Here is a 27,028-nt window from a genome sequence, read left to right as displayed (position 1 = left end):
TATTAATTTATTTTGAATCCACCGGAGTTGCTTGGACATTTTCCAACCAAAGATTGGTTGCGTTGCAATCTTAGGAGGAGTCAGAATGCTTCCTAAACCAGTTTAATTTGCATTTTGGGAAAAATTAAGGTCATACAGATGTTTAACTACTTGAGGGTGTGTAAATAATGGCAGAATTATTTTTTATCATCGGAGTTACCCTTGGAATTGAGGAATGGGTCACCTAGTGGTGTGTGATGGATAACGTTTTTATTCTTCTAAGTAAATGGTTGATTCTCACATAAGAAAACATTTATCTCCACTTGATCTGATTAAACTGTTTACATGTGTGTCAACTAAAAAAAATGTGTAATTTGAATTTGTTCTTCAAAAAGCAAAAGTCACCTCGCGTGAACCCTTAACTTTTTAAGTGCAAGTTGGTTGGTTGTAACAATGTGTTTTGAGGGCAGGACCATTGTTTAATTTGCAAGGTTTATTACTGAAATGAACGCCCGGATTTATCTTTATCTTTGAGACTACGAGTGATGTTGGACCTGCAGGAAAGTCAATGAAAGGCAATGTAGTCTAATGCACTCTATTGGCTGTGTTTGGCTCCTGCAGTGTTTACAGTAGCCTGAAGGAGACTTACACAATGGGATGGCATTCCCTTCCCCCTGAGGACTTGCGCTTCTGTTGCCTTTTCTCTCGTTTTGTTCCCTGTAAATTCCTGGGGAATTCTGGCAGTGAAATCCGTCTTTACGGAGCGGTCCATCTGGAGAATGAGAGACAGAGATTTTGGATGCGCAAGGTCACGCAAGTTTTTCAATCCTCCTTAAACCCAGCTTTCAATCTTTCTAATTGCATCTGCTCTCATTTCACATTCCTGAAGCTTCCGTGTTCCTCTCCTCCTCCACTGACGTCCTTTAATCACATTTTTTGAGACCGAAGAAGCTAAAGATTCCTTTGTTTACTGTTTCTAGACTTGAACTGTTGCTAGTAAAGTTCAAAACATTTGATGTTGTGTTGTCCAGTTTTTGGTATTTCATTGTGCGATACAGATGGAAAAATCACCCATCGCTGGATGAAGTTAAAACCGAGCCGATTAGGAAAGTTTAGCCAAAGGGAGAAATGTGTGAATGACTGTGAAGAACAAACAGAAGAGATTGTGGTACGTTGAGCTGCGCTGCCTCCTTCCAGACACCGCTCTGTGTTTTTTGGAGAGAAGACATGTTGATCGCTCGAGCCTACGGATGAAAACCATACTAAACCTGACCACATGTTGGGCTATTTTCAGAGCAGAAGTGCATGCTTTTTTTTTGGAGCCTCCAAGGGCTTGCCAACTCTCGTCCATCAATTTTCTGTTTCTACTTTTAGCTCAAGTTGTTTAAAACCTCCTCTACTCATTTTATTCTTGTTTGGCTTTTTACTATTTATCTTTCCATGTTGGCTATTGATCTATCAGATTTCTTAGCCAGAGGAGAATATTTGCATCGGCTACCTTAAAAACAATGTTACTGGAGTTTTGTGTTATTAAGGTTCATTTGTACACATTTTACAACAGTACAAGGATGAAGTACTATCTGAACAAAAGTTTGATTCCTATAACTGTAATGCTTATGTAAAAGACATAATGCACTATTCACAAATAATGATCTAGTTTCTTCTGTCAGCCAGTGCAAATGATAACCTGTAGGCTTCCATATTCCTAGGAAGCTCTAGGGAACAATGCAAGTCGCAACGGCTCAATAAAATTAGCTCTTTTGCAAATCTGTTCAGCCCAGCCTGTTTGCAATTATGAGTAATTTTTTATGTAATAAGTACAATTAATTAGATTACAGAATGAATGTGAATTTAGCAAAAATATGTTTTCGTTTTAGGGAGGATGTACTTAAGAGTTGTTTTTATTCAGTTTTTATAAATTGTTTGAATTATATAAGAAATTATATATTCTGTATATAATGTCAACTGGCATCTTTGATAGCATTATTTTATTTACTTATGATGGCACGTAGGCCTGCTTTTATTAATAACCATGTATTATCTTTAAAGCCTATTAGCCCCACATATTTTGTGGAGCTCAGATAGAGTTTCTGAATGACAGAGAATGTGATTCACATCACAGAAAACTTCACGTTGGAATGGACTTTCTATTCATTTTAGTGGTTTGTAATTGTGAGTTCAAAGACTCATAGTGTTGGGTTGATAAAGCAAGAATATAACATTGTAAATTTGAAAGACTATTTTACTATATCATCTGTATAGGGTAGCATAATATGCAAACCAGTTGTTTGCCGTTTTTGTTAATATTGATATGCTGTAGGTATAACCGGTCCGGATGGGATACGGGCGCTCTGAGGAGGCTAAAGACCGCAGGCTCTAGTGTCTGTCGCTAGAGCGTCTCTGTTGGTCGGGAAGTGAGGTTTACCGCTGCTGGTGTGAAGGAAGTGGCTTGTGCTGCACTATGGCACAGTACAGTACACTGTTGTGCCAGACTAAATGTAATTAACTCAGTTAATATGAAGAGAGATCACTTAATTGTGGATTTTGAAGGATGCTGACAGATAAATGAATCACATGGTGGGCTTTAGGTGAAAAGAGGGGGTTTTATTAAATTTTTAATTCAATTTATGGCTACTTAAAATTGATCGGTTTTGAAGCTCAGCCTCATAAATACTGTTTATGTTCCATGTTTGATAATAACTTATTTGTTAATAGTCTTCCTGATAGACATTCTGAATGTGAGCCTACGTAAGTTAAAGGTCGTGATGTCCAGAACAGGTAACATCAAGGTTTTGCTCAAGTAAAGAGATGGATAAATCTGCCATTCAGATGGAGAGGTCTTTTTGCCCTTTAAAGCAATAGATTCTTAGTCCCCACAAATAATAATATAATATACAGAATAACACCAGGTCACCCAAAAGAAGGAATCAAAATGAAATCCCAGCATGCACCACTGGCACTGCTGTCCACCCAGTCTGTATCTTGCTTCCTCGATCTTACATTCTCTCTCCCGCTTCCCTCTGTCTGTTTCTTCCTAATGGGCTATTATGGTTGTTGTTGCCGTGACTATGCAAATTGAGGAACAGCAAGGGTTGCTTGCTTTGCTGTATTTGCAGTAATAACTAGGCTTAACTGTCATTACAAATCCCTGTGAACTCTCAAAGTCTCGTCCTGAAGCAATGGTTTCCCATCCCAGATCACATCAGATGTTTTGGATATCAGAAATGATTCCAGGTTGAGGTTGTGTTGAATTTTTAAAATCAGTTTGTTGAGAGATCACGTGCGCCTGTGCACTTTTAAAAGCCCCATGAGGTCAGAATGGAAGCTTCTTTAGCATTGCTTTAATTTGCCAAAATTTAAATGAAATTGTTTTATATAGTTATTTTTTGATTGTTTTTAAATTGTTTTTTTATATAATTGTATTAATACCTAGACTCAACAACACGTTTAGTGGTGTATAATCATTTTTTACAGTAATAATAATACATTTTATTTTTAGAGCACTTTATATTTACAGAAATCTCAATGTGCGACAAAATAGAGGATTCAATCAATTAAAAGCTTGTCTAAAAAGATAAGTCTTAAGACCACATTTGAATGCACTCAATGACTGTGGTGGCCTCAGATGGTCAGGGAGACCATTCCACAGTTTGGGAGCATCTGAGCAAAAGGCCCGATCGGACACAGTATGAAGCTTAGTCCTAATGGGTTTGAGAAGATATGCTGAGGCAGAGCGGAGGCTACGTGTTGAGCTTTGTGGACTGAGAAGTTCCTTGAGGTAGAAAGGGGCATCGCCATATATACACTGGTGGGTAAGGAGAGAGACCTTATGCTGAATCCTGTATGATGGGATTAAATGATGGGAGTAATATGATTGTTCTTGCGCACCCTCATTAGGATCCTTGTGGCACAGTTCTGAACACACTGCAGCTTCTGAAGGCATTTGCCTGAGATCCCGATGAAGAGTTCATTGGAATCTAGTCTGCAGGAAACAAAGGCGTGGATAAGCTTTTCTGCATCTGCAAATATCAGTGTGGAACGAAGCTTGGAGATTTTCCATAGCTTACATAGCTTATTGATATGATATTAAAAATGCTAGTTATTTGTCAACTGCATCCCAATCTCATGCATTGATACTGTACACTATAACTTTCAGTAAAGGACCTCAGACCATTTTTTCTCTAAGGCACGGTTTCACAGAAGCGGCTTAGTTTAAACCAGGACTATGCCTTAGTTGAATTAAGACTTATGTCGCATTATAAAAATGCCTTAGAAGAATACATTACTGGTGTGCATCGAGACAAAAACACTGCACTAATATTTTCTTGTTATTTTCAGTTAAGACAGCTCCCAAGTTCATTTTAGTCTGGGACTAGCCTTAAGCCTTGTTTGTGAAACTTGGCCTACGTGTTTTACAATGTATCTCAAGTGCTCATTATAGGGTAAAAAGGTTTTCGAATTTGTGGACATAAGCACGTCATGGCTGCCAATGAGGGAACGCATATCTCATGCTTGGAGAGTGGCCACCATAACCATGTTCTTTGCCAGAGAGTATTTTTTAGAGCACTGTTACCCCTCTTTCTTCAGAAGAAAATGCTTTTCATTGCCTACCCTTGGCATCCCAAAGACAACAGACCGTCAGGGGTCTCTAACCGTCACAATTACTCCTGCTTGTCGTAGGAGTCCATTTCCGACAGTTGTTCTGCAAGGATGTTCTTCATCGCATGCACAAATTGTTGCACTTGAATGCATTCCACACTTCTGTACCACACAACGCCAACACCCTCCAGTTATTATATTCATTCATATGTATGTGGACGTTTTATTTACCGTGTTTTGTATGGATGTATCTATTAGGCATCTTCTATTCGGATCTGTTCTGCTTTGTTCTATTCTACAGTTCATTCAATCATACATATGTATGTAAATGTTTTATTTCCTATGCGTTTTCTCCGATTCTATTCAAGTTTAAGTGGGTTAATTTGGCCTCCCTTGGCTTGTTATATGTTTGAATGTGAGGACTAAAACACATCCAGGGGAAACGTTACGTGAGACAAGCCAATGGGTGCGTCCAAATAGGCCCACTTGCGGTCTTTGCACTTGACCAGTTGACTATTTTCATGACGTATTTCCTGTTTTGGGCCCTAGTGTTCTAGTGGGCATGAAGATCCCAAATGAGCATGCCACGCGCTCTCAAGTGACCAAGACCGCAAATGGGGGTATTTTGATGCGGCCAATGTTTCCACGATGCGATAAATTAGTGATTGCACTTTAAGTCCCATAATGGTGGCCTATCATCTTCGCAAATTAGCTTGAATGACTCAACCGATGTTGAGCTGGATTGGACTAGGTACACAAACAACTCACCCACCGTCTGAAGTGCACTGTACTCGAAATCAATTTTTAGGGCTTGTTAAGCTCTGGAGTAGGGTTGCACGTGTACAGGTGCTACGCTAGCATCGCGATGCTAAAGCTTCAAAATACCCACAATGCCTCTCTATTTTTGAAACTGTAGTATCGTGGTACCGTAATTAATGTAGCACATGCGCATTCATATTCATTTGAACACTTACATCTGCCTTTATGTGGTGTTTATCTCCTAAATGAATGTGCGTTTTGAATGACTCGGACAAGATAATTATTCAAACTAGCGTTTGGTTAAATGATAATAAATAGAATGGAGAAGATGAGGTGTGTTTGTTTTTTCATGGCATTACAGTAATGGATATTATATAAATGGTGGATATAATGGTGGATTTGGAGATCGTTTGAAACTGATATGTCATATGTCTGCGTACGTGCATAATTAATGTAAGCAACACGCAGGGATAATGCGATGATATTGTGTGCTCTTGCTGCAGTTCTGTCCTATATCAGCTTGTCTTTTTCTGGATGTAACCATACAGCTGTATCTCTCTTTTATACTTTGGTCAAACTAAACATTCTTTGAAGATGCAACGTATGCAACACTACTTTATAGGTACTTGAGATTGGCAGAAACTACATGTTATCCCACCTTTAAGGTCTTAAGTTCATGCTCAAGAGCTCTCTGGATGTTCTTCAAAGCCTCTGGTGTGTCCCAAAGAATTCTTAGTATTTACCTGATGGACAGAAAAACAAAACTGTTTTTATGAAGAAGCAGCATTTGCTTTTACAGGAAGACCCATCAACACCAATAGTATTTGTAACTGGAAAGTTCATAAAGAATCATTTTACAATGCTAGTGTTACGTGATGCAAAGTCTTTTGTAAAGCATGCATGCAAAGTTCAACGCAACATTAGTCCTCAGCTGTACTGTTCCTGGAAAAATCACTCCCGCAGAGTGTGTGATGTACTTTTCCCACAAGTGGTCCTGATTTGAACTGAAGGGCCTCACCCTATGAAGAGGCCAAATGCATGCTCCTGCTGGGTAGACAATGCCCAACCCCGAGCTGCTCAATTTAGCTGGCTTCATTCCCCACCTCTGTGAAACACCTCAAGAGCCACAAATAGCCCAACACTTCATCATCCGGCGCTTCTCAATACTATTAGATTACACATAATTCTATTAGCTATGAATAGATTATATTTTTCATTTTCGTAGACTGTATTTAATTATATTTCTCCTCATTACTTTGTGGAAACAATCGTTTTAGTTAAACTGTTGGCTTTTTGTCATAATTAAAAGCTCTTAAGTTCAGCATCCCGTATAAGGCTTCAAAAATCACTGTTCGTTTTCATAAGCGAATAGTTGCGTGCCTGGGGATGCTGTGCTTTGTTTTTAGCTGTTTAAGATTGTGTTCATTAAAGCCAGCTAGCCGTGATGTTTCAAGAATGTGTTATGCGTGCTGAGTCTTCTGCCCAGTCTCATTTTTACAATCGAAAAAACCCAAAGCGAAATATGAACGGGTCCATATGTCTCTCCTTCAATTCACCCATGTCTCCTGAAAACTCTCCCTCTGTCCATGCTGAATTATCAACAACACTGCAAATCTGCTGCTTTCTCTTGTTTAGTTTTTTGTTATATATCTGACACTTTTACTGTACTTTTGTGTACAGTTAGTGGAATGGTATGACCATGTGAGGAAACCGTGAGGAAAGAGCTGTTTGTTATGTTGAAAAATCACGACCAGGTTCTGTTATATGTATGGTTTGAATGGTAATATGAGCCTGTATTATGCTTGATAAAACAAAAGATCAAAATATCAGAGTGCTTGCTTTATCCCGAGGACTATGACAATTACTTATTGGATATGTCATTTTTAACAACCTCTCAAATAAGTCAACAAGTCATTACATTATTTTCTACTTATTTATCCATTACAAAATATTCTTGTTAAATATGTACTAGCTGTTGTGAGTCATATTTGTATCAATTTAAGAGTACATATTGTATTTTTTTGTCTGGCACATATTTTGTGATTTTTATTGTCTTTACCTTTTCTAATATTTTTTTTCTTAACTATTGTTTACCATCATTACTATCCGTCGCCCTTTATGCTTGTTTGTAATATTTAACCAATTCCATTTATTTAAAAGACTTTGGTTTGACAACAAAGTGTTTAAATATTTTTTGGAAAGTAGTTCTTAATGAAAGGTTCTGAAGATTTTTGGGGGACGAGAATTTTGTCCAAAAGCAACACCATATTCTTACTATATACTAAATGTTGTTTCCTTTATAGAAGTTCTGTTGTGTCATATTTCTTGTGAGTTTGATTCGATCATTATAATTTTTCAGCCTGATGAGTTGACGAATGCTCTGGAGATCAGTAATATCGTCTTTACCAGCCTGTTTGCTCTGGAAATGCTTCTGAAACTGCTGGTCTACGGTCCATTCGGCTACATCAAGAACCCCTACAATATCTTTGATGGCATTATCGTAGTGATCAGGTACACATGCTCCTTCTCAACTTCTAAATGTGCTCTAATACTGTTGCATGCATCACTGTTTATTGACGTTCATTTCTGAAAATGCACGCAGGCAGTGTGTTGTATCACAACAATGACAGCCAGACAAAATGCAGCCATTACTGCTGCGTGATGGGACATCTGTTGCCTGTTCAGTTTGATGACTGTCAGCTGTCGTGAGGAGTGCTATAATTTCATGTCTGTCTATTCACAATTCCTGTTTTTCTTTGATGCAAATTATACTGAGACTTTTGGACGCTCTGAAGATTTGGCACGGTGGACTGTTGTGATCGGATTATGCATCTGTTAACGCTTAACACATTGTATAGACACTGTAGTGTGTCATATACTGAGGGCAGGGTTAAGCATGGGAGAAAATTACTCTTGGTTACCAAAGTTACCCATTCAATCCTTTGGGGACGAATTCAGAAATTTCTGAAAAATCTTTTTTTTTAAATGATGTATATGTTATTTAGATTTTTGCTGACGTTTGCATCAAGACAGCTGGATGTGTGTATTTGTGTGTGTGCGTTAACAGCGTGTGGGAGATTGTTGGTCAGCAGGGAGGAGGTTTATCCGTGTTAAGGACCTTCAGGCTCATGCGGGTGTTGAAGCTGGTCCGCTTCATGCCTGCCCTTCAGAGACAGCTGGTGGTTCTGATGAAGACCATGGACAACGTTGCTACCTTCTGCATGTTGCTCATGCTTTTCATATTTATTTTCAGGCAAGACAAATATAAATTAGTGTTAATAACATGTACTGTACGTTGATTCTTGTATATCATAAATTTTACTGTTTTCTTACAGTATTCTTGGCATGCACCTGTTCGGATGTAAATTCGGCTCCGAAAGAGATGGTGACACTCTTCCTGACCGCAAGAACTTTGACACTTTGTTGTGGGCCATTGTTACGGTTTTCCAGGCAAGAATTCTCGCTACATTTGGTATTAAGATCAAATTCAGGATTGTGTTCAGAGATAAAATAGATGTAATCCATTTTGTGATCGAGTTATTTTGACCACATTTTAAGGATGATTTGATTATGTGCCAGTCGAGCACTAGCTATTGGGAATGTTTCCAGATTGTTTCATCCAGGTATTATCAACTCACATACAGTACAGGTGCAAACTGCCTCTCAAGACCACTTTTGATCAAATCACTCAAAGTAGATTGTTAGTACCAGGTGTAACCAAAATGACAAACGGGCCGATGTGATCATCTGTAACTGTGTATTAGTTGATGATGTATGTTCACTGTGCACATCAGATCTTGACTCAGGAGGACTGGAATAAGGTGCTGTACAATGGGATGGCCTCCACCTCCCCCGTGGCTGCTCTGTACTTCATCGCCCTCATGACCTTTGGAAACTATGTCCTGTTCAACCTGTTGGTGGCCATCTTAGTGGAGGGATTTCAGACGGAGGTAAAGTCTTTCTTCCCTAGATAAGTCAGACATAACACCTACGTTTTATCCATTTTCACATTCTGTCTTTCTCTTCTCCATTCTCACTCTTTCTGTTTTCGTGTTCTAGTCCAGGGTTTTTATCTCGTGTACCCCAGTACTCCTTCATTAACACCGGTGTTTGTATTTTTATTATATTAAGTATTATTGTATATAATATACTGTAATACTTCTATGAGTGTCATCCAAAGCGATGGTACAACATTCACTTTAGAAAGAAATGGAATGCATTCATACTGTTTACTCTAAATGTTTATTATGTATTAGTATGTTTTATTGAAATAGATTTAATATAGCTTTAATAAAGTAAAAGGGGTGAACAGCAAAGTGCCCTCTGAAACCAGATTTCTTTTTTCAATATTAAATATTATATTTATTCTTTTTAATATTTAGGAAATAGAAATCCTGTTATAAGCATGCTGGCTGTTTATGAGTACCTATAAAGCACATACATTACCATATTCTGTGTCTCTATTACCTACCCAATACCTTAACCTAACAACAACCTTACCAACTATTAATACGCAGCAACTTAGGAGTTTACTGAGGTAAAAGTCGCAGTAAATGGTTTATTTAAACCGAGAATTGGACCTTAAAATAAAGTGTGACCAAAAAAGTCTTTAGGGAAAGATTAAGATGTATTTGGAGCAGGTCTACAGAGGCAAACAGAAATGTACCATTAAATCAATGATTTAATTGTGCAAAAACCTGAAGTGCAGTGCAAAGAAATCACCGATCTATCCGATTCTAGCACATTCCACCATATCTTCCCTCCTGCTCATCCGCTCCCCTTCATCTAATACTATTATTTATTCAGCGGGCAGTGATGAGTTCCCCGTTCTGTGTGTAACAGATGTGCCCACATCACATTTATGAGAGTCCCATGTTCTACTCATTCCGGAGAATTCAGCTTACTCTCTTTCCTTCATTCTCATTCTTTATCGCCTTTTTTTTCTATGATCTTGAAAGACAGCCTATCTCACAGTGCATAGCAGCCATTTTTCTTTGACAGAAGAACAAATGCACACAAAACTTGTCCAGACATAAAATAAATCAAAGAAACAAATGTTTTACCTATATATCATTTTGGGTGGAGAGGTTGCTTTACTGTAGTTTCTTTGGAAAAAGACAAACCCAAGCGATACAGGTTGGCTTATTCAGTATATATTGCATTATCCGACAATAAACAAACGTTGCATGCTTTTGTGGATGTGTTCAGAACGCCGGTTGCTGTGTCGCTGTGGGTCACTAGTCTCTTGCTACGAGGTTGTTAGAAGGCGTTCCTAGCTTTGGTTCCAAGTAACATTCATGAACAAACCCTGCTGTTACTTATGAGAGACGGATGATGCTCCTCTTCTTTACTCCCACTTGTTGGCGTTCCCGAAAGTCGCTCATCATTTGCATAAAGTTGAGCAAATCTCAACTCATGTCGTTAGACACGCCCACATCTTGTCACCAACGGTCACTGTTGCTCGTGTCGCGGTTAGTCACCGGAACTCCATTGTAATGAATGACATCGCCTCGCTTTGTCGCTGGCGGTATACACCGCAAGAAATAGAACAAATTGTTTATTTAATGCAATTACTATACTATCAAATATCTATATAAATGAACATTAATATAAATTAATAAAAATATAAATTGTTATATAATTATGCATTAGCCAGACCGATCACGGAACACATACCGGAAGTTAACTTCAGGCCAGGCGTGTGCATGAAATTTATACTGGGGCACAGCAGATTTATACCGGGGCACGTGCCCGAGTAAAAGGGGTCTGATAAATGTGTGTCCAAATACAGAAATGTTCACTCAAAACTTTGCGTTTAAACAAGTAGTGATAAATAAATGAGTGAAGGAGTCATTGACTCTGGACCCAATACTTAAATAAATATGTGAAATTCTTTTGTCGCTTATGCTCGCTCATGTGACGCAGTGAGATGATCAACGGAGGCAACATTTCCAGCTCTCACCCTGACAGCTACTCTCAGTTGACTCTTGTCATCGCTTCATTACTATAGCAACCAGTGTAGACACTGTTCACTGCCTATTGTCTACATTGTATGAACAAAAGATCAGCTTTCAACACTTACAAAATGCCTTTAATATCAGATTTGAAAACAAAATCTGATTTGTGTGCAGTGTTAACAAAGCCAAAGTGTTGTCAAAGCGTGTCTGTAATACCTCTTTAGAGCAACAAAAACGTTGTAAAAATGTTAAATTAAGAATCATTTTAGCTTTATCTGCATAATTCAGAGAGAAAAGGACATTGATATGTGAGGATGAATTGGCAGAGTTTTGGGTGTTATTGAGAGGGAAGGTATTATCTGGATGGTGCTCAATTTCTCTCAGCTTTATTCTTCTCTAAAAAATGAACGTGCCTCTCCTGTGCCTGTCTGCCAGACAGAAATAGCTTTCCTACTGCATCATTGCAGCTTAGAGCAAATTATGTTAGTTACGCAGAAACCATCAAAATAGACTTTCTGGTCTTAAATACGAGAGGATAACCTGCACCCAGCTGACCTCTACGTGCCATCACCTTAGATAATACATTCACTAAATCATCGTGTTTTGTGCTCTGAAGCCAGAAGGAATTCCAAGGTATTCTCTTGCTTTCTTCTATCTTACCAACACTGCTGGAGTATTAAATTGACCGTGCATCCTTTTCTGCAAACATCGTGTTTATTTATAGTTGGTCGAACTTTTCAGTGCGTCAGGGTTGCTGGGGAAACCAGTGTCTAAATGACGTGTGTAAAGCTGAGGGATCAAGGGGCAAAATTAAACTCCTTCCAGCAGCGAATGTCCCGTCCACTGCTCTAAGCATATAGATTCTTGAAGTCACTGTTTTAAGGACGTGATTCCGGTCTGGCGGGCATATCAATTCATATACCAGCCTGGTCAGTGAAAGACGTACTCCATGTACTTTGATTAAAAGGTTTTTTTACTACGTGCAACTATTTTGGCAGCTGGACCGTTCTTCCTCCTTGTTTTTTCAGTCCAAAGCATTCACTTCACTTTTATTAAAGGGATAGTTCACCCAAAAATGACAATTGTGTCATAATTTACTCACCTCAAACTTCCATGACTTTGTTCCTTCTGTAGAACACAAAAGAAGACATTTTTAAGAATGTTGGCAACCAAACTACGGCAGTACCCGTTGACTTCTATTATACTATGTATGGAAATAAAACCAATGCAAGTCAGTTAGTACAGCCATTGTTCTGTTACCAACGTTTTTTGTGTTCTGCAGAAGGAAGAATGTGATACAAGTGTGAAATGAAGACACAATTTTCATTCGTGGAATTAAAAGAAAAGCCAGTTTTTACTACCAGGCATTGATTTGCCCCATTTTAAGACGACTGTCTTAAACCTAACCAAACCTATCATGGTTATAATTTATCAAAAACGCACATGGCTTATACTTAGTTTAGAAAAGACACAGTTGACACTGTTAGACAAGACACAGTTTCAACATGGTTTATAACATTAACCATAGCATGGTATTAAATCACAAACAAAATATGTTATTGAACTTGCTGAATGTTTCAATCATTCTCTGCGTTTCTTCTTTCATCACTCGATGCAGTCCGCTCACTTGACAGGATGTGAAAAATTCAATATCTATTATCTCAAAGGACATGGGTAGAAAAACAAGATTCTGTCAATTGCAGTGAATACATGTTCTGAAATAGGTTTTATCTATAGAGTACTAAACACGTTCGCAACCTTAACTCCACCCTAAATGCAAAACTGTTATGTGATTTGTTCTTCAACAGACATATTTGACTTCTTTTCTTCTATAACCTGTTTGTACTCTTTTCCTTCCACCTTACCTTTTTACTCTGTGTGGTAAAATCCTAACACGTGTCCGCTTTAGGAAATAACCAAGAGGGAGGATTTGCATGGCCAGCTGAGCTGTATTCAGCTGCCAATAGACTCGGGGGTATGTAGCTCTCCGCATGATCTCACCCAATGAGACTAACCAGGAGGATCCCGGCGTTTGTGGACACTGTCACTTGTGATTGTTTTCTGTAGAAGCAGACTTGACTCAAAGTCTTTCTTCAGGTTCACTTGCTCGACGCCTGGCGGCAATCCTTGTTTTGCCTCGTGCTTTATTTGATCAATGTGTTTGGCCATTCGTAAAAGCCTCTGTGATATTAGACCAAGCCAGACAAAATCATATAAGGCAAATGGGACGTCAGTTTGAACGGATTTCAAAATCTATCTGTAATATTTTGAGCAGAGGTCTCTCAACACCTCTTTGCTTTTAATTATGTTTATCTGGGAGAATTGCGCTCTGCGGGGTCTTTTTTAATTTAACTATACTTAAAGTTCTGTTGAAATAACCATCCGCTGAGATCAGAAGCTCGGCAATGGAAAACGCCATTCAGTGAGCCAGAGCTGAGTGTAAGCACTTGACCCTGTTGAGTAGACTCTGTCTGTTTGTGTTTCTAGACATCACATTCTGTATTTGTTTTCATTCATGCAGCTGTGCTAGGTGACATCTGCAGTGTAAGGCTACAGAAAGACAAGTACCAATGGCTATAGTTGCTTTCACACATACAGCCATTTTTGTACGGCCCTTTTTATTTGATGCTTTTCATTAAAATCAGCTCAGGCTTTTCAGAGAAAGATGACATCACTGTTTAAATGGTATTTTATTACCGATGTGTTAATGCTAGCAATGTGGATAAAAGATAACTGCAGTTGACTTTTTGAATGATGATCATTTTAAAAAATGTTTTACCATAATAAGCACATCTCACGTCAAAACATGCTTGAAATCCATCAGCAAGGTCGGTCAAGTCGGCACAATACCCAAATTAAGACTTGTGACTAAGAAACAGATGCACAGCGACGTAATGTCTCAATTCACGTTACAGGCCCAGTGGACTTTCCCAGTTTACCTTTAACATGACTAAAGAAATTCTGGTATACTTAAAGGGACTGTTCCTCGAAAATCAAACATCTGTCAGCATTTAATCTAGTATGCACTGTTTTTCTTTCCATACTAGTATTACTTTCCTACTGTATAACAGTATTACTGTAGTTCTTTAAAATCGTAGTTCTTTGAAGAACATTGATATCGATGACATTTGGTCATGTGACACAAGAAAACCAATGGGCTTTTAAACAGTGTTGCACTTTTTATTTTGCTCTTTTTGCATACTAGAAAATAAAGTTGATTTATTCAATTAAATTGTATTTATACAGCGCTTTTTACAATGTTGCATTGTTTCAAAGCAGCTTTATAGAAAATAAATGTAAACCCATTAAGAGGTAGAATATAATGCAGAACATGGTATTATAGAAAGAATATGACCATTCTAATAAAGCGTTGTTAATGCAGTTTACAGAACCCTAAGCTGATCTTGTTTATCAGCAGTCTCCCGGTGATCAAGTCAATACGACACAGTGCCAAGGAACCAAAACTCTAATAATGAAAAAATGGAGAACAAAAACAGTCAGCCAGGAGGGCCAGTTCTCCTCTGACACATTGCAGCTCAACTCAGTAACTTTTGATTCAAAGTTACTGAATAATTGTTGAAGTAAATTACATATTTTGTTTTCATTTGTTTAGGATTGAGTTTTATATAGCACACAATATCTGATTCCAAATTTCTCATCGAAAAGCAGCCAAAAAGTCAGTTTTTCACAGTTCTGCTACACTGCTACATCTCTTTACTCAGAAAGGCCATGTTGGAATGAAGATTCCAAACCCAAGCCAGCCAGGACATCCCCTATGCTCAGTTCTGAACCTGCTGTGAGTAGCAGTGGGTGTTGATGCTAAGCTTATGGCTAACTGCACCAGGTGCTCTATTCCAGAAGATGCGTAGTGTAGCCTTTCTGCTATGTTCAACCTATCACAGCTGTGTTTTATTTTATTGTGCACTAGTAGTGGGAAATAGACAAGTAGTCCGGCGTCATTACTCTATTAATATTTCATTACTTTTTGTTGCTTTAGTAACTTTAATATTGTGTTATTCCCTATTGACGACTCCTATTCACTGTTTTGTTGTAGTTATGCTGTGAATTAATTGCCGTTCGGTTTTGTTGTGTGTAGTGTTGCAATGATCCCACTGGCTTCTATTGCTTTCTATGCCCTTTTACACATCTATAACTAATGCTTTTTTATTTCAGAGAGGGAAATGCACAAATCTATGATTCAGGACATGATACTAATAAATGAAGTCAATGGGATACATTGTCTGTAGGTTCAGAGGTTTGTCAGAATAGTCTCTACTATACAGTATATGCTCTCTCTCTCTCTTTTTCTATTTCAATCAACAGTGCCATGCTGAATTATTAATTGGTTTGAAAAAAAGCCTAAGCTGGTTTTGGTGATGTAGGTGGTTTCCCAGACCGGCCAATCTAGTGTTTAGGTGGTTTTGCTGGTTGGGCTTTTAGTTGGTCGTACCAAGGGTGCCCAAAACCAACTTTTCTTAAATAAGCAAACAGACGAGACTGACCAGGCTGAGAGACCCGCTAAGACCCAATTTGTATTTTTCATTTTATCATTCAATTACCACCAAATGAGAAACATTTATCTTTATGCTAATGAACAATACTTTTTATGTTCTTTCAAAGATTTTATTTAATTTGTAGTCACCATCCAAACCTGCCAACTGGTCAAATTGAAAGAGAGAGAGAGAGAGAGAGAGAGAGAGAGAGAGAGAGAGAGAGAGAGAGAGAGAGAGAGAGAGAGAGAGAGAGAGAGAGAGAGAGAGACCATCTTCAATCATTGGTCTCTGTTTTGACAAACCACAAAGGGTTGAATTTCTGTGTTAGACCACACTGAAACACTCCTGGCAGGAAGCCGCATTAAAGACGACCCAAGACTGGGGACGTGAAGGATACAGGCCAAACAATGAGATGAGCCCTCTGATATAAATAGCACTGTTTATTTCTCCTGCCTGATCATTGGATGTGCCTGCTCTACTGGTGCTGCACCTCCAGTGAGCCGAGAGAGAAACCCACACATATTCACCCCGCATGTGGATATGTCTTACACTAATATAGCAGATGGTCTGACCATGAGATCACCTTCTTAAAAATACATTTAACCATTATAAAGTTCTGCACATGCAAACAATGAATTCAGTTATGGTGGTTTCAGAGTGGTGATGGTGTCAAATGCATGCAGTCAAATGCAATGTGTTGTGGATTATGCTGTCCAGGATGTCTCTCCCTCAGATACCAGTCACCCTAGGGCCTTTATTTAGGGCTGCTAGGGTGGGAGACCACACATGCACCTACCTGACAACACCAAGACTTGGCAACTGACCTCTTTTCTTCTTCCACTTTTGATTAAGGGTGATGGCTCAAAATCTGAATCTGAAGTCGATATCTATGCACGTAGTTTGGAGGATGTTTCTGGACATAAGAAGGATCTGACTGCCTGTTCTGGTGAGACCAGTAGAGCACAGTTTGTTCATTCACATGGAAGCACGGATATACATAACCCTTTGAAGAAACAGTTCTGTTTTATTTATTCACCCTTAAGTTGTTCCAAATTTGTATACACGTAAATGTATTTCTTCTGATGAACAAAGAGAAGGATATTTGGACGAATGCTTGTAACCAAACAGTTCTTGGCCATTTTGACCATTTTTGGGTTAACTGTCCCTTAAAGTACCAGCTACACTTTTAACCTTTAGATAGTGCGGCTACACTTTGTATTTTCTAGGGTATGTCTCCTTCTCCTAAATGACAATGTACCACGTTCCTGGATTAAAGGCTCCTTAAACAATTCATGCTTGAAATGCTACCTAATGCATTTTTTAACTATTTGTCATGTTTTGCGGTTTCAGTTTTAATGTTAAACATCTTATCCTGTCCCTTCCTCTATGCTTCTTCAGTTGTGCCTATTAACGGCCATGTCGACTTCAAAACCAGCCTCACCCCTCCTCTCATCACACACACTGCTGCCACGCCCATGCCTATCCCCAAGATATCTGCAGGAGGGGACCCAGTGCTAGGATACGAGTCCCGGAGAGGTAGCAATGTCTCCATGGATCCCAGTGGCCAAGATAAGTCTCCGGTCAGTAACATCATTATAGTTATCCAAATAGTCTCACTATATTTTTCTTTGTTTTTTCCGTGTCTTTTTGGGACAAAGCGTGGAAATATTAAGTCAAGTTAAGTCAGCTTTATTTATTTAGAGCTTTTTACAATTTTCATTGTTACAAAGCAGCTGTACAAGAAAACACTGACTATAAGCCAAACCTATAAGGTTATGCAAGTCAAATCACATGTCAAATATCAGACAGACTATAAATTCCTGTATGCAGTGTTTATGAAATAAAACTATAAAAATTAAGTGGCAAAAATAGTTTTTGGCCAATCTGACAATGCACTTGGAAATTATGAATATAGATGAATAGCTGTCCATTCGCTAATAATGATATTTTACAATACGTGTGCAGAAATATTGCATTATGTGTAGTTTCAGTTGGTTCTAAACGTCATTCCTATCTTCTAGATGCATGAGAACGTTTGCACTTTACAAAGTATCAAATAAGACCTGACATGCTCTCCCCTTCTCCCTGCAGTCAAGTGCACGGAGCTCCCCTAATGCCCCCTGGAGTTCAGCCAGTAGTTGGAACAGCAGGCGCTCCAGCTGGAACAGCCTCGGCCGAGCCCCCAGCCTCAAGAGACAAAAACGACAATATGGTGAGCGGCGCTCCTTGCTGTCTGGTGATGGCCAGTCTAGCTCGGATGAGGGCGAAACGGGAGAGAGCGGAGGTGGAGGGGGAATGTCTGAGGGTGACGATGCCTCCCTCGCCAGGACGGACTCCATGAGCCGGAGGCCCCAGCACAGGCGCATGGAGTCCCTGGAGACCCGTAGTTCTTTTGATCTGCCTCCAGAGACCCTGCAGGTCCCATATGTACATCGCTCTGCCAGCATACACAGTGCCCGGCCGCCCAACTTCCTCAGCAATGGCAAAAGTTCCCCGTCTGCAGCCACTGCGCAGCTCTCTCTGGATGAACACCACAGTGAGGATGATAATGTGGATGAGGAAGGAAACCTGGTTAGAAAGCCGTCTGATTTATTACATCTATTCTTTGGTTTCTTACTCCTATAAGATTAAAGTAGTTGTATGAATTAAAACGAAGTTACTGTTCATTTTGTTTCTTGTGGTCATCTCTTGCAGAGTCGTATGGCTCGTATGTACCGTTGGTTGGAACATAAACAGCCAGAATGGTGCCGACAAAGGGCAACGTGGTCACTTTACCTGTTCCCACCGCAGTCACGGTAAGTTTTTTTCTCCGTGTTCTTCTGCAAACCTCATGACCACTGGATATATACTGTATGGTCCTTTAGGGAGTCAATGTACTACTCAAAAAGATCCCAAACTCCTGAACCCTGCATTTATCATATTACTAATGCCCCTAAGTCATAAAAAATTTCTTTAGGGGTGAAAAGGCTGCTGTACTTTAAACATCTCCCCTAGGCATGCGAAGGCCTCTTCTTGGTGTATCCCCTCCTCTCATCTCTTTCCAATGCGTTCTGTTTCTGAGAAGCACGTCTGCTCACATTAAGCTCCATGGAGGCTGCACTTATTAGAGGACTAGGAAAGCAAAACTCAGCATCGCGTGTTATACTCTGTCAGCGGTTTACTAATTAAACATCAAACAACCTCGGATCATCCTCCTTCTACTTTTATGCACAAGCTTTGGATGATGCAAACTCTTGCCAGTCTGCACTGCCATGACTTGCCAAATGGCAGATATTGGTTTTGCTGGAGAAACTTTGGGCCTGTTTGTCTGTCCATCTGTTCAAGTTCCAAGCTGAGACCTGCGGTCACATCTAGTCCCTTTCAAAGCCGGGATGTTGTCGGTGATCTACTGATTAAAGAAATGCAGACATTGGCTGTCACGCCTCAGATCATCACCTAAGATTTGAGGCGTGGTCCATCTGCTTCTCCGTATATACGCATCCGAGAGATCTTCTTGCTGTGAGGCAGGGCGCGCCTTAAACTGCTCTCCCATATCACCCCGGCATATCCACACGTTGAGCACGAGAGATCGGGGTTGAGGAAGAGAGGTTGGCATGACAACCGTGCGGAATAGTCCCACACAGTGCTGTTCTTAGCATGAATTCTTTAACATCAGGCCAAGACATTAAAGAGTACTGAGCACTATTTATTCATTAAAGCAGTCACGCGGGTGCGCAGCAAGGCTTTCTTTTAGCATGATTCTGTAGCGAATTACTTAGTGTGAAAACGACTTTGCAGTCTTTTTTAAGGATCAGAATCGTGCACTCCATTGCCTCACAATGATCATTATATCTTGCAGGTTTCGTGTGACATGCAATAAGATCATTAATCACAAGTTGTTTGACCATGTGGTTCTGGTCATCATCTTTCTCAACTGCATCACTATCGCCATGGAGAGGCCCAGAATCGACCCCTCCAGTGCTGTGAGTAATGCAACTACGCACGCACACACACACACACACACATATTTGTGGGCATAATAGGGTCAGGTCATTGATACACTGATCTCAGTGGGTGCTGTTGCTTATTTTTAAATAAAAAAAATGGTGTCGAATCGAATAAACATTATAAATCTCATGATGAGATACCAACTCCCCCATATCTCTCAATCTCTAGGGTATTTAACCTTGTTTGTTTTCTGTGTGGGGCAAGCATACATAAGCGCACTGATTGCTCATTCAGTTATTTACAAGGTTACGCAACGTTTGAAAACGCAGATATTTAGGTGAACACTCCCAATGATTTACATAGGCTAGGCTGAATTAAAACACCAATGAGATGGAATAATACAGACATTATCAGATACATTTACATCAATTCGCATCAAGGGGTCGTGGTTTGGCACGGTCCGCTTGGCAGTTAGCCTGTGTGGTGGTCTTACCACACTGTTATGCAGGCAGAAAGCATTTCTTCTTGTGTTGACATTTCGTTTTATGCAAGTAACCTATAGGCACTAAATCACAAATATTTATTATTTAATAGTAGATGTTTCCTCAGTGACCTTTTTTTGGAAAGCGGGTAATGGGTTTGTTTTCCTGCCTTTGATATTACAGCATTGACAGAGTAGCCGCTAGCGAAGGGTTTGGGACCGCGCGCATTCTAGTGGCATCAGCCAATCAGCATTCTCAGAATGTCATTTTCCCGTGGCTCTAGAGGGATTAGTCACATTGCATCTATGGCTCAGGTTAATGACAGCGCAGTCCCCATGAAGCAACGCTTGCGGCATGCACGTTGCGTGCACCCAGGGCGTTATGCAAAGCAACTACCATTGATGAATGAATGCTAACAGATAGCTTTCATCATGCATAATAGATTTCCTTAATGTAGCTACATGATTTGCTAAATTTATTCTAATGTTGGATGGTTGTGACTCTTGACTAGCTTTATCGTTGTTTTACACTGGTGGTGGTGGATCTGGGAATAAAATGCGGATTGTTAGATGATTTGGGAGTAGGGTGGTTTTGCGGACATTAAAAATGAAAAGATTAGTTCGTTCATCATGCTTTCTTACAGACCCAAAGGACACAAGCAACTTGTTTTGCAACATCTCATTGTCAGCTTTGTGTGTTTACCACTTGCAGCAGTTATTTGTTCCCTCTGGAAGACAGAAAAGTAAGAGAAAGCTAAGGAAGAAATCCATGGTTTTCTGTTTTATTGTGAACATCAATAAACACACCTATTTGTTAATGGTGTAATGTATAAGATGCACATTCATTGACAAATTCTTGTAAATTTCTTCATTCATTTTGTAAAACACTTCATTATGTAAGGTTTTTATACACCTCTGAAGACTTAGTTATGTATATTATATTGCATTTCTGTCGATAGATTTGACAAATTGGAACTTGAAATATACAAATATGTTTTTTTATAAATGCATCAAAAACATTACTCAACTAAAAACAAACATTTGGTCTTACTATTCTTTCGATATTTGTAAATGTACGTAAACCGCATATTGTTGGTTTGCCTTTTATTTTTTTGCACGTGGATAGTATATAGAGACGCATACATTTGCATGATTTGCTTCGATTCGGGGACTGTGTGTCTGCCTTTGTAACTGATGAGGCAGAGAGCAACCCCGCATGGCGGAGATCCGCAGCGCACCTCGACTGATCTCCAGTCAGAGATGTGGAGAAGTAAACACAGTTTAAAGGAGGTTCAGCCCACACCAATCACTTTGACATTGCTCATAAAAAATGACTGCTAAAAGGTCAAGCATTACTGGCTCCAGTATTTGAGTTATTCATATATTTCTATTTATTTGCACAAGCTCTGGATTCAGAATGAAAACTCGCAGAATGGGATGAGACACACTATGTTATTGTGCATAATGTGATTTTTATTTTCTTTCTGTGTGGTGAAGGATTCCTATGGTAATGGGAACAGGAGACTTGAAAGCCCGCTCATGTGTAATTATTTTTCGAAACATTATGTATCACAGGAAAGTTTTTTCTTTCAGTTATTTTCCGGTGGTTGAATCCATGTAATCCGTGTTTTACCATGTGTGCCTCTGAGCCACTATGATATTTGTTTCCTTCCCCCTAAAGACGTCATGTCAGCATTTCACAGGAGGACTTTCTTCATCCTGCTCTCCACAAGTTATTTTCAAGATAAATTCACAGTATTGTGTAAGATAAGAAGTTTTATTGAGACTTATTGCCTTTTTTTGTTATTTAAATTGTACCACTTAGATTTTTTTATGCTTATTTATTTTACAACAGGTAGTATCTTGAAATACATTTGCTTGAGAAGCTTTTTTGCATGTTTTAAGGATGTTTATACTTTTGTGCTCTAAAACAACATATTTGTTTCTTTACTTTGTTCAGGGTGTTCTACAGCGCTTTTGCAGTCTTCACACATACATCATGCATTTGCATATATATATGCACAGATGATTTTGCTCTGTGGCATCTGTCATTTTTGAAAATTGGTAAACTTTCAAGACGTTTGCTGTTAATGAGCTGTAAAATGTAAAAGGCTGAGAATGCGTGCATTTCAATAGGAATCCTTTGGTTTTCATTTCTTTCCCACAAGTGGATGTGACATTTTTCAGCAGTTGCAAAATCCTTGGACCAGGTCAAGTTTATCTGGTCCCACTGTCACTGCGGGATTAAATGATGTAACGCTGGCTGTAATAGAATTTATTGATGTTGAGGTTATGCAAACCAGGGCTCATCTCAATGACAGACTCCATCTGAAGTAAAAGGTTCCTCACTGAGCTCAGATGTGTGTCATTATTATTTCATATGGGGACGTTTTTCAATTTGAAAATGAACAAATGCCATCAGATTCCCCACCTGAGCCCCCCGTCTTTTTAGTATTCAACGTAATGGGAAAAGGATGAAGAAAAGACCAACATGAGTTTAGCTCTCTCTCTCTCAGAAATCTCTCTCTCTTTCTATTCTTTCTGTCAAGCCTTACAGTATGTTACATCTTTGTATACGTCAAACATGTAGTAACCTTTAAACAATGAGTGAGGAGGACATGGGTTGACTGACCCGTCTACTTTGCTCTTCCTCATTCATGAATTGTGACTTAACCACACTCACACTGAACGCTATTCACTCAACAATGAATGAAAACAAGTCTCAGAACAGCAAGGAATGGCAAAGACGTCAGTCTGTTTTTAAAAGCAATACAAACCGCAGTGATGATGTCAGCATGAAGACTTGGTGCATGACCCTCTGAAACAGCATCGTCGGCAGGTCATGGGAAAGATGGCCCTTGCTGCTCAGATTCAGTAGGAGAAGGATAAATAATCCAGAGAGACCATGTTCTTCACATTCCTTTGTGGAGATCAACGCTGCTTGTTTTCTTTCCACACCACTTGTAGGAAACTGTAGTTTAGAGTAGGAATCCGCTTCTCATTCGTTTGCACTCAGAATCTGCCAACAAAATCTATCGCCAAGTTTATGACCATCTAAACACAAGACTTAGGTGTAAGGTTGGCTGAATCTTTGCTACTGGTGTACCTCACTATCTGTTTACGGAGAAAAAAAATCATTGTGGGGTCTTTGTGGTCCCTGGTTACATGATGATATTGAAACCCAGTTATAATCGCAATATCATTGAAAATCACAGTCCATATGATACTGTAATCTATGAATGCGTGCCTGTCCTAAAAAGTAAATGTAGAATAGATATAATTCAGTGTTGATATACAGTGTATATACAGTATATTTATTTTTTGTGAACTGCATGACATTCATTTCTCTCCCTGTACATTGCAGACGAATTGGCCAGTATTTTACTATGATTTTAAACTAACCAATACTTGCATCCACCATGCATTTATAAACAAGAGATAATATTAAACATACAGCGACTCAGTGACACAGAGAATTACCATATTTGCTCTTGGAAATGTACACACATTTAAAATGTATATTTTCAAAGATGCTCAGTAGAATTGTGCACTAAATCATAGGCTCTGGGAAAGGGACCAGGGAAAGGGTCCCGGGCTCGGTGTGTGCCTCGGGTCGTTCCCCCCTTCTAAGCTGGAAGGTGCTGAGCTGTGTGTGAGGAGGCGGGGTGCTGAAAGACACTAGAGATGGTAAGGCAGCTTGTCTATTTGTAAGGGTTTGCTCCCATGCTGATGATTGGTAAGATTGGTTATGGAAAGCCAGCCGGGTTAGTTATCTGCACGTGCTCCTCCCGAACTTTGTTAATAGAACATCATGTACACTGAAAACACCTGAAGATGGTGAAACTGACAGTCAGATCATTGGTTTGCACTTCACTGCTACACAAGCGGCGTATGTGAACCGACTGTGCCGCTGAGGCCCTGGCTCAGATGGATAATGCCGGGATTGATGTCTGGCTCTGGTATGGGTGAGTCAGGTTCCTTACACCAGCAGTCTGTAGGATTTAGCTGTTTCAGCATCAGAGCATTAGGATGGAGTGGGTTGATGCTCTGGAAATGTAGCACTGTTGACAGTGGCGCTGTCTGTTATGGAAGAGGAACAAACAGTCCTGGCTCAGGTCAGAGAAGAGAGGTGCAATCGACTGTGCCTTCTGCGTGGGACAGCCGTGGGTCAGACGCACAGTGACTTAAGAGTTTTTTCAAGTATCATTTTGGGAAGTCAGTGTTTTGTAATTGTCGTCTTTGTTTTCTTTTCACGCAAATGAGAACACAGAAAAACCTGCATTTTTCTCTGATCTGTCGTGGATACATTAAAGTTCAAAATCCACAAAGGAACAGTCCACCAATAAATGAATGTCACCCTAACCTTCAAAAATGTATTCATTTGCTCACACTCAAGTAGTTCCAAATTTATATGTAATGCTTGTAACCAAACAGCTCTTGGCCACCATTGACTACCATAGTAGGAAAAAGTTATTTATAAATTCATTTCTTCTGTCGAACACTTGAACCATTTAGGAAAGCAAAAAGTACTGGGGCACTTTTGACTACCATCAAAGTAGTAGACAATAATGGTGGCCAGAACTGTTTGGTTAGAAGTACTTCCAAATATCTTTCTCTTTTTGTTAATCAAAATAAAGACATTAATACAGATTCGGAACAACTCGAGGGCGAGTAAATTATGACAGAAGTTTTATTTTTTGGTGAACTGTCCCTTAAACACAGATTCAGAAATGGCTTCTGAATCTTTCATAATCGTGAAAAAATGGCAGCATTTCGTTGTATTTATTATGATTTATCAAATACGATTTACTCTAGACTTTAGTTACACTTACTGTCAGTTACTGTCAAAAAGCTATTACTCATTTATTTATTGCCCACTGTGATATCTAGTAGTATCCACTGAGAGCACTGACGTGTATTGCTTGTTTGGTGTGTGTGTGAGATGGTGGATCTGTGAGATGTTAATGTAATGTAATGTACTCAGAGCGTGGGCAGTTCAATAGATACCTTCACAGGAGGCAACTCTAATGTGTTATGCCAAACACACACACACATTCTCTCTGATCCTACACTGACTCACCCATCACTTCCCCTGCTTGTCTGGTTCTCTCTGCAGGAACGCATCTTCCTGACGTTGTCCAACTACATCTTCACCGCCATCTTCGTGACCGAAATGACAGTAAAGGTAGGTGACGGGCCTTGCATTTGTCTCAGTGTGGCATCTTCTCCGACAGAGAGTAAACTAATCCCGCCTGGGCCAAAATACCAGCCAAAAGCAGACTAACTTCAATTCCTGGTGGTTTTTATATAGTGTCCATCTCTCTTGCATCAGCGTGGCTAATGTATTCTGGTGAAACCATACCGGCTCACAAGCTTTTCTGATATCATGCCATTTTAGCTTAAAGGGATAGTGCACCCAGTTATGAAAACTCTGTCATGTTTTGTCACCCTTGTTTTAGGTCGGTAAAAACAGCCCTTATTCATATAATGCCGGTTTCTAAGTGGCTATTTCTGTCAAGTTTCAGTCCAAGTTGAAGGACATGATCATTATTTTGATCACAATTGTGAGCAACTTCAGACTAGATAAATAATGGCAGATTATTTTTTGTGCACTGTCTCTTTAAGAAAGCTGTCACGAAATGGCTTTGGACAGAACCCAGATGCAGGCAGACGAAGGTATAACAAAAAACTTTATTAAATCAAACACCCGCAATGGGGAAAAACAAGAACAAAAACACACTAGCAACCAAACACTAGAAACAAACACCTCCCACGAGGGGGATAAAAACAAAACAAGAATCTTTAGGAAAGATAAATGATAAGTTCACAAACTGTAAACAGCAACCAGGTAATCCAATAACAGGGGATAACACCGTGCACGCAAGACATCAGTGTTGGGCATATAGACCATAGATATAGATATAGATAATGCACCGACACTGAACAGAGGGAAACTAAGACTATATAAAGGGAGACACTAACGAGGAGTGATTACATGGGGAGAGTGGTGACAGCTGATGGGAATAAAACCCTAAAGTGGTGAATTACAAAACAGACGATGGGAATGAAACCCTAATGAAATTACAGGAGATAGGAGGGTGGGGCTGAGAGACATAACAGGAAGACACGTGGCATCAAGTAACCACATAAAGCCACATGTCTCCACACATAACACAACAGAAACCCCGAAAGACGTGGCAATGTCATGACTCTGCCCAGGGAGCTTGAAAGCTCGAGACAGGAAGGACAGAGTCCTAACAACAGCGGCTTCCTTTGACAATTACAAAGTCTAGGCAAAGACTACTGCAGAAACTATTATAGTTCTGTTATGACAACCTCAGCATTTGCCGGCTGAATTAAACATTTGAACAAATGCACCCTCATAAAGTACTAAAGACAAAACAGAATCTAGAGTCCATTGACATGAAAGGTCTATTAGGCAAGCACTCTCCATTTTGCACTCCTCAGCACACCGGTTAATACTAAGTGGGGTGGGTCGTCTGCCAGATATTTAAATTACCATCGTTGAAATGGAAGAACATGCCGAGACCTCTCTAGAGAAGATGGAAAAGTTCATAGGTGCCAGTCATAGAGGTCTAGGGTTTCTATTTTAGGGCCCTGCTTTATGCCAGGTCACACCCACCCAAGAGATTTGGAATGAATATCATGACAGAGAATAATCATTCTCACTGGAGGTTAATTAACGGTGACTGACAAAAAAAGTTTCTGGGCCGGAAGAAGATGACACGGCTGTTGAAACTCCTGGCTTTTGTTGCCAGACGTGCCTTTGTTCACGTTGACGTTTGATCACATTGCAGGTTGATATATTCACC

General features: G+C 39.6%; 1 protein-coding gene across 1 annotated transcript in view; it reads left to right on the top strand.

The window, feature by feature from the left end:
* cacna1g (calcium channel, voltage-dependent, T type, alpha 1G subunit) overlaps positions 1-27,028 on the top strand; it is a gene marked incomplete at its 5' end in the record, with an annotated part of 173,676 nt that overhangs the window by 101,098 nt on the left and 45,550 nt on the right. Inside the window, 13 exon segments of the mRNA XM_079476970.1 lie at positions 7,697-7,848; positions 8,405-8,590; positions 8,673-8,787; positions 9,132-9,287; positions 13,204-13,269; positions 15,017-15,038; positions 15,041-15,090; positions 16,640-16,733; positions 17,186-17,367; positions 17,879-18,358; positions 18,482-18,582; positions 19,626-19,749; positions 25,312-25,380. Coding sequence (XP_079333096.1) covers positions 7,697-7,848; positions 8,405-8,590; positions 8,673-8,787; positions 9,132-9,287; positions 13,204-13,269; positions 15,017-15,038; positions 15,041-15,090; positions 16,640-16,733; positions 17,186-17,367; positions 17,879-18,358; positions 18,482-18,582; positions 19,626-19,749; positions 25,312-25,380 — 1,797 coding nt within the window.

The sequence above is a fragment of the Barbatula barbatula genome, assembly GCF_947034865.1.
Source record: "Barbatula barbatula genome assembly, chromosome: 16".
In the NCBI taxonomy this organism is placed as follows: Eukaryota; Metazoa; Chordata; class Actinopteri; order Cypriniformes; family Nemacheilidae; genus Barbatula; species Barbatula barbatula.
Note: the sequence above shows the minus strand (reverse complement) of the source record. Positions and strands in the feature narration are given on the sequence as shown.